Source organism: Emys orbicularis, chromosome 5 (assembly GCF_028017835.1).
Source record: "Emys orbicularis isolate rEmyOrb1 chromosome 5, rEmyOrb1.hap1, whole genome shotgun sequence".
NCBI lineage: Eukaryota > Metazoa > Chordata > Testudines > Emydidae > Emys > Emys orbicularis.
This window is the reverse complement of record NC_088687.1, coordinates 12,800,608-12,813,695: the sequence shown is the minus strand read 5'-3', so window position 1 is coordinate 12,813,695 and position 13,088 is coordinate 12,800,608. Positions and strand designations below refer to the sequence as shown.

The following is a 13,088-nucleotide window of genomic DNA, read 5'->3' as shown; positions in this document are numbered from 1 at the left end:
ACACTACCGCGCTAAATCAGAGTCGCTGCACCGATTCATCATGTCTGGTGAAGACACATTGCGTCGATGGGAGAGCGCTCTCCCGTCGACGTAATTACTCCACCTCAACGAGAGGCGGAAGTAGGTCAGCAGGAGAACGTCTAAGTTGATGTAAGTTACATTGCTCAAGGGAGTGGTTTTTTCACACCCCTGAGAGACATAACTAACATCAACTTAGGCGGTAGCGTAGACAAGCCCTTAGTGGCAAGGGTTCTCTTGGACGATGATAAGGATTTCATTTAGCACTATCACAATTTTTAATTTTGAGAGTGATTGCTATAAACTTTCATTACATGTATGTCAGTTTATTTCGTCAGCCCCTACACTTATTTCGAACAGTAACCAGAAGATTAGTTCAGAAGACAAGGAGAAAATACACATGCTAAAAATACATACCTTCAGTCGGTGTGTAGGATCAGCTCCATGAGCTAGCAGTAATTCCACAACTGCCAAGTGACCTCCAGCACAGGCCAGCGACAATACTGTATGATCATTGTTAGCTGTGGTCCTATTCACATTTGCTCCTTCGGTGTAGGAGGGGAAAGAAAGAAGGATGGTGGGGGAAGAAATCACTTCATAAAAAGATGAACTGTAACACTTGTCTTTCACCCATTTCTGTTCTGGAATCAATACTTAATTCCATATATATTAGACTAATATGAAACAGCAGCTTTAAAAATAATTAAATGCATAAATCAACTTCAAACGTATTTGATGGCCAGAAATATTAGGAACAGACGCACTATTACATAATATAGTACTGTATACAGCAAATTTGATAATATGAAATTATAATCATTAACACAAAAGTCTTATCAGCTACATAATGGATACAAAAATGTTACTTTTACTAAATAATACAGGGAAGATAGCATAAATATTAACATTCCCAACCAAGAATGTGAGTATGTCTATATTACATGCATGGACCTAATGTGATTGTATATGTGATGCTGTTATTCACGATCTGTCAGCAATTTTGTTGTTAAAGTGCCTCACTTTATGACTGACATGCTGCAGAAGCCCTTCCTAGTCACTGGCAAGCAGTGATTAATTCCAACTGTGCTTTCTCCCATTCACATCTGCGAAGGGATGATAATGGGGCAGGATTAGGGACAGCAGGCCAGTCAGGTTCCACACGAGGAGGAGAGGAAAACTTGTAACTGTAGCTGCTTGGGAGATGGAAGTGGGGTTACTAAGGAGCAAGAATGACCACACATGCCATTGCTAAAATTAGACTCCTAAATCAATATTTAGGCACCTGATTTTTAAAAGCGTTGAGCACCCATTAGCTTCCACTATCTTCAGTGCAAATAAAACACTAGAGCCTAAAGAAGGGGTCTAATTTCAGAGTTCCTAAGCCGTACCACAGCTCCCAAAGAACTTAATGGGAACTGCAGGTGACCAGCACTGTTTAAGTATCAGGTACCTCACTTTAGGTTGCCGAGTTTGGACGTCCTAGCCTCCATAGCCTAATGGCTTAAATATTCTAAGTCAAGGTAGAGTGATTAAAATAACTTTAATGTAGTTGGAAGCAAGACTACAATGTCATTATAAGTCCTATAATCATTCCATGTTCTTATAAGAAACACTGTCAGTTTTATACACAATATGTCGATTGTATGGACAATCAGGAGGATCAAATGGATCATATCTTCTATTTAATAAAAAAATACATCAAACATATGAGCAGCAACTCAATATCAGTACATCACAACATACAGTGAAGTTTTTCATGCACTGCCTGCGTTGCAAGAAGGGGCATGGTTAAGATAAATGATGTCCAGAACCATAATTACATTATATATAAAATTAAGCATAAAAAAGTTATCCTAGTACTAGCACCTATATTTAAATTATTGGAAACCTAAATAGAATATCCATTACATACACTGTTGTCTTCAAGTCATAATTCTTATAAAAGCAGAAAAGAAAAACTTCATGAACTCACCTTTGCTAATCAAGAACTGAACAGTGCAAACATGACCTGCTCTTGCAGCTTTCATTAAAGGAGTTCTTCCACCTTCTGATTCATGTTCCTAGACAAAATATGAAAACAGGCTTACAAGATTATAAAGGGGCAAGTTTCTAAAGGGATCTAAATCCAGCCTGCACTTTTTCAACTGAAATATTATTATGGTCACAAATGACTGCATTTTGATGTTTAATAACCCAATAATATCCACAAACTAACTGACTTATCTTGATGATATCTGTAGAACAGGGATAATACCAACCCACCTTTGTAAAGAGCTTTGCGAGCCTCGGATGAGAAGTGTAAGTGTTAAGTATTAAAACGTTCAGATTGTAAAGCCCATTTTTAATTTTTTGGGGCTTTTAAGAAAAGTGTTTCCTTATTAATAAGCTTAACAGTTAACTTCATTTTATGTGGAATTATTATAATGCTATACAGGCATTCTCAACAGATGCTGAACATGGACAATGTCTCTGTTTACCTCAAATCATCTTTATTCCATTACCTAAATACAGTTTAATAGTTGCTATTGAAGGGGTGGGGGGAGGGGGGGGGATAAGGTTTTTCACTTCTAGCATAACAGAACCAGCTGTTTTCTGGTATTAACCAGAATATGGAGTGGATCATTTCTGCATTTTCATTTGAAATGCTTCATATAAATGACACAGCAGCAGTATTTTTCTGTTCAGGCCACTTTTAAGGGGTTGGAACAGCTTCGGAAGTCAGCCATGGTAAGTCAGACTAAAGCAGTGATCTCCAACCTTTTTATGCACAAGATCACTTTTTGAACTTAAGATCAACCCAGGATCTACCCCGCCCCGCTCACTTCATTCCCTCCTCCCTGTCGCTCACTCTCCCCCATCCTCACTCACTTTCACTGGGCTGGGGCAGGGGGTTGGGATGCGGGAGGGGGTGCAGGCTCTGGGCTGGGGCCGAGGGGTTCGTAGTGTGGGAGGGAGCTCCGGGGGTGCAAGAGTGAGGGGTGCAAATTCGGGAGGGAGTTTGGGTGCAGGGGTCATATGGTCACTCTGCACCTAATCTCCTAGAATCCACTGGACATTTCATGAGTTTTACTTTTTATTAGTGTCATTTGTGGTTTATAGATCCAAAATCCTTCAGGGACTGTCACAAATCAGTGCAACATTCTCAACTGTGGGGTGTGCATTGGCTGAGCCTGGGGCAGGTGTGCAGGAGAGGGTGAGGGGTGTGGGCTCTGGGAGGGAGTTTGGTGCAGAAGGAGGTGAGGGTTCTGGGAGGGAGTCTGGTGCAGGAGGGGGCTCCAGGTTGGGGCAGAGGGTTGGGGTGTGGGAGGGGATGCGAGGTGTAGGCTCTGGCCAGGAGGCACTTACCACAGGTGGCTCCCGGACGGTGGCGCATCAGGGCTCAGGCAGGCAGGCTGCCTGCCTGCCGTGGCCCCACGCCACTCCCGAAAGCGGCTGGCTGCTGGCACGTCTCTGCGTCCCGAGGGCAAGAGAGGCAGCGGGTCTCTGTGCGCTGCCCATGCCTGCAAGTGCCGCCCCTGCAACTCTCATTGGCCGGTTCCCAGCCAATGGGAGCTGCGGGGACAGTACTGGGGCAGCGCTAGGAGCCACCTCCCCGCCCTCCTCCCAGGGGCCGCAGAGACACGCTAGCAGCCAGCCGCTTCCAGGAGCGGCGTGGGGCCACAGCAAGCAGGTAGCCTGCCCGAGCCCAGATCAACTGGCAGAGGCTCCAGGATCAACCGTCGATCACGATCGACAGGTTGGTGACGACTGGACTAAAGCATTTTGAGAATTTCTTTTAGATAATGAAATAATTATTTTATATCGAACTGGAAAGAATCACTGCATTGAGAGAACATATTTAAAGTAAAATAAAGAAAAGGAGAATTTAAAAAACAAGTTTTCAGCAATTAACATCCAGTGCTCACTTTATTTTTTATTTCTGATTTATAATTATCATCTAAAAGTTAATTCCTTACCAAATCTGCACCTGCCTGAAGTAAGACATCTGCTACATCAGTATGGCCATTTTCACATGCATATGTCAGTGCTGTGTCACCTGTTGCTGTTGTTGCATGCACATTAGCCCCTGAAAAGCAGCATTAATGAACATGTAAGCTTTAAAACAATAGTCTAAAAATAACCAAATCTCTCTATGTTCCTTAACAGAACAGATTGTAAAGCTCTGTAGCATTTTCTTCATCATTCAATAAAAAGTTGATTAAAATATTCCTTTAAAGATTTTATCAGCCATACTCTGAAATGAATCACTAAAGACACAAGTCCCCTCAGAACTGAAGTTTGAACTACTTATTACTCTCCAGTGGTTAACATATATCCAAAATATTAAATGGTCTAGAACAGTTACATAAATCACTACAGAGTATCTACAGAGTCTAACTTCATACTGTTACTAATGAAGGTTTATCAACATGGGCACACGTACCCTATTCAAGTAAACAAACTTGTAGAACCCAACTAAGCAGAACAAAAAATGACTCCATACCTGCAGCTAGTAAATATTTAACTAGCTCCAAATGACCCTCTTGAGCAGCTTCCATTAGAGGTGTGGAACATCCAAGCTCTATATCAGCTCCTGCCTTAATAAGAAAATCAGCAACCTCCAGAAAACCTCCACAGCAAGCTAACGTTAGGGCAGTTTCCTGAGTCTCTTCTGTTTGAGCATTGATGTTTGCTCCTTCCAAAACAAAAAACAACCCCCCCCACCACCAAGATCAAGTTAGTTACTGAAACAAATATTAAAAAGTTAATTTCTTTAATGAAAGACATGTAAAATGTAAAGCTGATTTGACTACTCTGTTTCAAAGAAAATTCCTGAAGTAATTTGAAACCCACATAATTATAACTGTTTCCGACTAGCAGAGATTGCTCATGTGATCTCAGTGAGCACTCTTTTTTCTGTAAGATTCCAGAAGCATATTCTCCAAGTGGATCTATGCAGAGGCCAACTTGAAGAACCTAAATTACATATATTGGTTAATTAGTATGTAATGCTATTCTGTAAAATACATTTTCAGATTACCAGTTGCTCATTTACTTCTCACTGATTAATCTGAATTTATTTAAGGATTTTTTTTGTTTTTTTTTTTTGTTAAAAAGGTCAGGATGTTGCATCTGGGAGAAAGACTATTTGAATAGGAAAAAAATTAAAAAACTAGTTACAGCACTATTTTTTTCAATTATACATTGACATTCATATTTCTAGATGCCCAGATAGTACTTTCAAATCTACTGAGTAGACACACTGTTGTAGTTACCTTGACCTAACAATAATGCCACCATCTCTTCATGACCTTCTCTGGCTGCTTCCATTAGTGGTGTATATCCTTCATCATTTACCTCCTCCAAGTTAGCCCCACGTTCAATTAATAATGCTGCCAGCTCTACATGTCCACCACAGGCTGCCAACGTTAATGGAGACTCAAACGAGTCAGCAGGCATGTTCACTTGAGCACCACTGTCAAGAAGTAACCTAGCAACTTCCACATGGCCATCCTAAGAATGCAAAAAACGCAAGATGAACAAAGCACAAATACAGGCAACACAAGTTTTGCCCTGACACCTAGAACTTGGCTTAAAGATCATACTTCAGTTTATGTATATTCCAGTCAGACCCAATGCATTTTATGGTTGGGATTTACAACAGAGTCTAAGGGAACTAGGTGCACAAATCCCACTGAACTTCAATGGTCTTCTAACACCCTTAGACATTTTTGAAAATCCAAATAGCTAAAACAGATGAAGGGAGTTAAGATTCCCATGAACATCAATGGGAGCAAGATCAAACCTGAAGTATTTTCAAGCATACTCAAAGCCTCAAATGTAGAGATATTGCTACATTATGTAGCCCGCCCAAAAGTTAAGTGTGTGGTTCACAAATTAGTGAACTTAATACAGCATATGCATGTTTAAAAAAAACCAACATGTTGACATCTATAGAACTTCACTAAACTACACTAATTAAAACAATAAAGGTTTTCTTCACCCAACTTTTGAGTAACAATTTAATACAGAAGTGTGGTAATGAGGATTCATTAACTTTGATTTCATTCGTACCAGAATTCACTAGTACCTTGTGAATTATCAAAAAATGAAATAAAAAGAAGAAACAAGTTAGCAAGATTCTAATGCAATTCTGATCCTAAAAAAATTTACTTTTCTGTCAAAATATTAATCGTATTATCCAAACAAGCCCCTTCATGGAAAGAAATAGACGCTACCACAAATTTCACCATAAAATTACTACTATAATACAACCTGCTGCACACTGAGTAAAAAAAAAAAAAAAAATTCTTGCTTCTTCCTAAGCTACTGTAAGATATTCTTAGTCATCTTGCCAGTGGATAACGTTGAACCTGGGTGCTCTTTTTTATATATGAAGACATGAAAGCGTGTATTTTATAGTTTAATTTAAAAAAATTAAGATATATGAGGAATATAATATCTGGTCCTCCCAGGTTTTGCTGAAAGATTTGTTGGGGTCTCAAGATGTATGTTACTAAGCTCTCGCTTTAAAGGGGCAGAGGTGTTTTATCTTTAAAAAATTCCCTTTCTCCAAAACGTACGTCATTCATTCAATCAAAAAAAAAAAAATGTAAACAGTGATTAAAAATCACTTCTCTCAATCGCTCAGCTTGCATTCTCTTGGCTCTTGTGAGGTCATTTCACTAGATATCCACTCAGTCTTCCAGGCAAGATAGGACCTGAAATTTTAACCAGGTTAAAAATAAAAAAATAAAAAATCCACGTAGACATTCTTTTATAGATCATAGGCAGCAAATGAACAGAGAGTAGGCAGAGATGAGAAACACGCATTATGTTAAAAAAAAAAAGGGGGGGGGGGAAAGAGTATTTAAAGTACATTCATAGTAGAACTGGGTCTCTGAAAGGGACATAACAGTAGAGAGGAGTAAGGCCCTTGAGAATGAGTTCATGAAAATTCCCTTTACAGAAGGGAGGTCTAGAAAAAGCACGGAGATGTTTATGTCAGAAACTAACAAAACCATTCAACACAGGAGAGGAGGCTAGCGGGTTGGGGGTGCGATATTAAGAGAGGCAAGACTTCATAAGCTGGGATGGCTATATAAAGCTTATTTAGTTATACTGAGTTTTCAAGAAGATAAAAAGCTTGAATTTGATGTAACAGGAGAAGCCAGTGGACAAATTCAAAGAGGTAAGTAACTAACACTCAGAATGGGCAAGGAAGTTAACTTTTGCTATACACTAGATGCTGAAGTTTAAGCTATACTTTCTCTGCTTTGATTCTATTCTTCATTTGCATGTGAGAAACAATGAAACTGAAAAAATTTCTTGGAAATTTTGTCAGTTTCTCTGTTTAAGAGGGAGTGGAGAGTCATGATACAGTACAAAGAAAACAAAACAGCTATAATTTAGAGAAAAGGGAGGGGAAAACAGACACAAGCAATTGCTTCCTTATTACTATTTAGTAGGAAACCTTGATACAACCTTCCAGTAACTCCTTCCATGTACAGAGTTATTAGGTGCATCTGCCCACACCCATCACTCTATGGGGCTAAATTCCTGCAGCTTACACGTCATTAGACTTGGGATAGGTGAGGTGCATGTTGAAGATTACACATTGAATCTTTGGTGTTGCAACAGGATAAGTAAATGGAAAGATTTTGAAAAAGACCCAGGTTTGCTGGAACTAAACCTGCCCGGATAGCTACTCTAAATTTAATCAAAAGTGAAAGAATTCAAATAAATCCATCAATATTTTACATGGTGAATGAGATACATAACAAATATTATTATTAATATGAATTATATGCTAACAAACAGATTCCCTAAATTGTCATGCAAGAGACCCAAATCTCCAGACTCCAACATGGACAAAGATGACGCTTGAGGGAAAGAACGGTAATCTTCTCTTGGACAGAGGCAGCTGAACAATTAATATTGCAAATTGTATGGGTCATAAGACAACAAACCACAACCAACACTAGGTTAGACCAAGCCTGTTTGTGATATGACTTTCATTGCTATCACTTGGATGATGGACGACTGTAGTTGTTGCCAAAAAAGTTGACAAAAATAAAATACAGTGTGAAATGGATGATCACCCACATCTCATTTATTTTTTTAATCAAACTAACTTTGAAGGGCTGTAGCCGCCTATGAGATCTCACCTACTATCACTGTCATGACAGATTATTTTTAAGTGGCTATGGAGTCATGTGATCTAGAGCAACACTTTTTGTAAAAGAAGCTGGAAGAGGAACACATGGAAAATGGAAAGTCTACACATGGCAAGTTTTGTTTTATTTTATTTTTTTTAAACAAGCTTCTCTGAACTGTAGTAGCATGTGCTGAATACCTTCAGTAACCAGGCAGAGGCAAACATTCAGCATATAAGTTTAAAATGTAAGAACATGTACATTTTAAACTTATCTGTTAAATGCACATTTGAACGTGACCACTGAGAGCATTCAGTTGATATTATTACAGTTTAGGGTTTCCGAGAAGATTTGAAGGTTACCTTTAAGTTCAAAGCTCTTCTTTCAAGTCAGAGTGACTGTAATTAAGATATGAGCCTGTGAATCAAGTGTAGTAAAATACTACTCACTTATTTCAAGACGACTTTGCAGAGGCCTCAGAAATAACCAAATTCTAAAAAATTTTATTGGAACATGGCCAAACAGGTGCTACCACAGCAGACAAGAGTGTCACCCAGTACAACATATGACTATTGTGAAGCATAAAATGAGTGCTAATTTAGATCATTCTGTTTTAGAAAAGTATTGTCTTAAACCATGTTTTCTTTACCCTCTGTTGAGTATGGGGGGATAAAAATAATGAGGCACAATGAATGGACGTATATAATTTAAATTAGATTGTGTACCAAATAGACAAGAGGATCGTCGTTTTGCGGCTCTTCTCCAGCAACTGGAGAAATGCTAAATATGCTTCCATGCTATAGCAATGTATTTGTTTCTTACCATACAAGCCTCCATTAAAGCAGTGTGCATTTCATCTGTTTTATGCTCCTGGTCTGCACCTGCCTCCAGAAGAAACCTCACCATTTCTAAATGGCCTAAATTGAAAATACATAATTAATAAAAACCTCAAAACCTGTTCAACAAGTCACATTCCTCTGTTTTGTGTGTGTGTTCATAGACTGAAACACAGCAGAAAGGTTTTAACATACGCAGTTAAACAATGCAGGACTCTGTTACAATATCATAAACAAAGAAAATTACTTTGGAAATCACCACTTCCACCTCCCATATTTTTAGCCAGGGTAAAAATCAGACTTTTACTGTAAACATCACAGCCCACATTATCTAATCACTAAAATCGTGTACAAGTGCAGTATTCCATGTGATATGCTACAAGAATGTTAAATTAATAGCACAAATTTCATATCGCTTTATAGGGACTTCAGATACTGTCCAGAAAGAAACTAAACTAACTGGTTTAACCCTAACTTTAACTGTAAGCATTCTGTGAAAAAGGCTGCTGTCCATTTATTTATTAATACTGTATGGGACCAGTTTATGGAAACTATTTATTGTATGACTGTATAGGATTAATTCATTGTATGCATAGGTGGGTTTAGTTTAATAGCAGAGTCTTAGGAAACCAGCAGAAAGGCAGCACAACGTCTCTAGATGAATAACCTCCTGGTAAATAGGTCAACAAGTTAAGAGAAAATACCTGAGATTATCTGAGCAGATGGCTACTTTCCAGCTCCAGCCAAAGTACACAGCTGGGAGCCTAAAGTTCAAAGGGACATTACCAATTAACTCATTCTCCAGAAGGAGGGACACAGTTGTTTGGGCCTGCAGGGAAGGAACAGGCTGATACACACACAGGCCCTCCGGAGGGGGTTTGAAATGGTTGGGCCTTCCTAAATTTCCAGGGGATGGTAATCCATGGGTGACAGATGTGTATAAACAGTTTTCAAAATCCTCTCTCATGTTTCTGTGTTCCTACTGTTAAAGATGAAACAATATTTTGTTTTAAGAAAGCTGTCTTGTCAATCTATGTACCAGTGACCCCAAAGGGAAGACTTGCAGGGGCTGAGCCCAGTCTGACTTGCTAAGAAATCACAATTGCTATACAATAAGCAGTAGCCCAGGACCTTTTATAAGAGTGGGAGCATTGAGGGATTTCACTCCAGGAGAGGTGAAACAAGGGGCTAACACCTGAAGAGGGTTCACTCAGAGAGGGGTCCAAAGGGACAGCTGGGCCTGTACCTGTGACACAATCCATTTTCAACTTTTTAGTAGTTAATTGGGGGGGGAGGGGGGGGAAATCCTGCAAGCCAAGACAGCAATAAAAATTAGTGGTAACAGTCACACACAGGTTTTCAAGCCTCAGGCACGAGATCTGGAAGCAAATTAGAAAGCCAAAAAGAGTTCAGAACCTCCAAGAAAGAAAGGAATACAAGACTGAAGGAGCACTTTGAACACAGTCACCTTGAACTCCAAGTTCTTTCCTATGCAAAAGAGTGAGGAGCTGTGTAAGTACCAACTTGCGCTGTTTGCTTTTTACTCTGCTTCCAAAGCTCATAGATCAGGATTCAAAATCCAATCTCATTGCTCTGTTATAATTCATTTTCAGAAGACTCCATTACTACTTACTCTTTTCTAAACACCATCAAAAACTACATCCCATTACCCAGGGTAACAGAAAAATGCAACAGGAACAATCAGAAAAATTTAATCAAGAATATTAGAACAAAATTAACATAATCAGCCAAATAACTCCGTGCTCAGCTACTATGCTGATGTAACCACGTAAGTACGAAGACTACGGACCGGACTCTAAACAGACAGCACAGATCCATCATAACTACTTCAGTGAAACCTGCCTTAAGTGACCATTTGAGGGACAAATTAGTTTATTTAACAGCTGTGGCCTTCTAACAGACGTAAACAAGACTTGCATTCTATAGGTTTGGGTGATCTAATATAGACAGTTGCCTAAAAGGGAGGCAGTGTTCTCCAGTGGATAAGGCACTGGAACGGGACTCGGAAGACCTGAGTTCTCTTCCTGGCTGTGCCACTGGCCTGGACAAGTCACTTCCCCATCTATAAAATAGGGATAATAATACTGACCTTTGGACAGCGCTTTGAGATCTACAGATTAAAAGCACTATATATAAAGGTATTATTAAGGGTCTTTTCTACATGTTTCACTGAATTATAATAGTGGACTTTGTCCAGAGCAATTATAATAAACTGTTACAAAATATTTTGGTTCCCCAATATTGTTTTCTCCAAATAAGGGCTTAATCCTCAAGCACTTGTAGAAATGTTTTTCATATTTTGTTCAACAAGCAGCTTATTTTCAGAAGCTAGATACTTTTTTTTTTTTTGTAGTGCGCAGTAAATCAATCATTCCCCTGATTTTCAGTTAACAGCATTTCTTCATGAAAGTTTGCACTTTTACTGGTTATTTTACTGACCAAATAAGATTTAAAACCTCATGTAAATAAGAGATATAAAATTAGGACCAGATTCCGATACACTTACATTGAATAGCATCTCACTCCATAAGTGGGCCCACTGATTTTAATGGAAGGTACTAAATCAGGGTTAAAGGATCAGATGCTGGACCTTAATGAATTGCAAAATCTATACCTATCTGTAACCATTTAATTAATAATTTTAGGTTGAATACTAAAGTTTGTTAAGGAAAGTAAAGTTTTTTTAGGAAAACTTCTACAAAAAAAAGTAAAGGCGTTAATACTGATACTGTACCTTTGTAACAAGCCAATGTAAGTGCACTCTCCTTAAATTCATTGGAATGTGTATTGATTCCTGCTCCGTTTTCTAACAGCACTCTGGCTACTTCCACATGTCCAGCACTTCCTGCTTCCATAAGTGGAGTGTGACCATTTTCATTGTGGTCCTCAATGCTAGCGCCTGATTCTAACAGCACCTTCACAACATCTACATAGCCCCCAGCACAGGCGTATGTAAGTGCTGTGTTGCCTAGTACCAGAAGAGAGAAGAAACGAAACCAAAAGTTATTCAGATATTTTGTTTTGGCAACAGGAATTGTTTCTACATCCCACTTACCCTCAGACCCCATTTCAATACTTAATTTAACACTGATATTTAAAAAAATGGTTATAACATTTTCAGGTTATGGCTCAAGAAACAGTACAATTAAAAACAACTTTTCACATGTATAACAATGCTGAGACACTAAAACCCTGAACTATAAATGGTGTCTAATGACCTGATTGGGGGGGAGGGAATGAAATCACTCCCATTTTTCTCCACGTGAATCTGCAACTTCTGGCATGACCCATCTCCACACTGATAATTTAATGGGAGGTGTGAAGAATGTGTTATTTTCAGTTTCAGTGTAGTGATACTACTCTGCACAAAGGAAAGCAGATGTTAGATCAATTAAGGAATGGAGTGAACTGCCTTAGGTAAGACGATTTCAAGACTTATTCCCAAAGAGTTAATTTTTAGTATCCAGAGCTGGAAACAGCATATTTTCATTACATATACTTGTTCTCATTCTTTTATGAATCACAGATAATATATCAATATAAACATCCTCCCTCCACCCTCCTCTTTTTTTTTTTTTTTTAAAAACGGGAGTGATACTGCTACTCTACTTTCTGACAACTAAGCAACATATTTGTAAATCAATTAATAACCAAGGTTTCAGTAGTTAACACTCTACTGCAGGACTGGCAAGGACACTTGCAGTTACCCAAAAGTAGTTTCTCTAAAATACAGAATTAAAAACAAAATTTATCAATTTATGAAGTTATGCACTGAAACAGATTATACACGAAATAAAATAATCTGGCAAAAGAAACTGCAAAAAAACCTTCTCAATCATCCCTTGTCCAGCTAATCTCTGCCAGAATTCAAGCAAGCAATCATTTGCAACAAAGCAAATAAATAGTCAATAACAAACTATCCGAATTATGCTCAGAATAGCATATGTCTTCGTCATTGTCTTCATAGAAGATTTGTGCTTCAATTTATTTCATTGCTAAGGAAATTTCACTTTTGAAACTATTCACTGATTTGGGTTTCCAAACACCTAACATTATCTACATACCTTTAGGGAAAAGA

At 38.6% G+C, this 13,088-nt stretch overlaps 1 protein-coding gene across 3 annotated transcripts in view; it reads right to left on the bottom strand.

Moving 5' to 3' along the window:
* Positions 1 to 13,088, bottom strand: part of ANKRD17 (ankyrin repeat domain 17) — a 142,482-nt gene that overhangs the window by 47,977 nt on the left and 81,417 nt on the right. For all 3 annotated transcript variants that reach the window (XM_065405663.1, XM_065405664.1, XM_065405665.1), the window contains 7 exons: positions 11,745 to 11,978; positions 8,976 to 9,070; positions 5,274 to 5,511; positions 4,502 to 4,693; positions 3,975 to 4,084; positions 1,991 to 2,078; positions 436 to 563 (listed from right to left, as the gene is read on the bottom strand). In XM_065405663.1, coding sequence (XP_065261735.1) covers positions 436 to 563; positions 1,991 to 2,078; positions 3,975 to 4,084; positions 4,502 to 4,693; positions 5,274 to 5,511; positions 8,976 to 9,070; positions 11,745 to 11,978 — 1,085 coding nt within the window. The remainder of the gene's footprint in view (positions 1 to 435; positions 564 to 1,990; positions 2,079 to 3,974; positions 4,085 to 4,501; positions 4,694 to 5,273; positions 5,512 to 8,975; positions 9,071 to 11,744; positions 11,979 to 13,088) is intronic.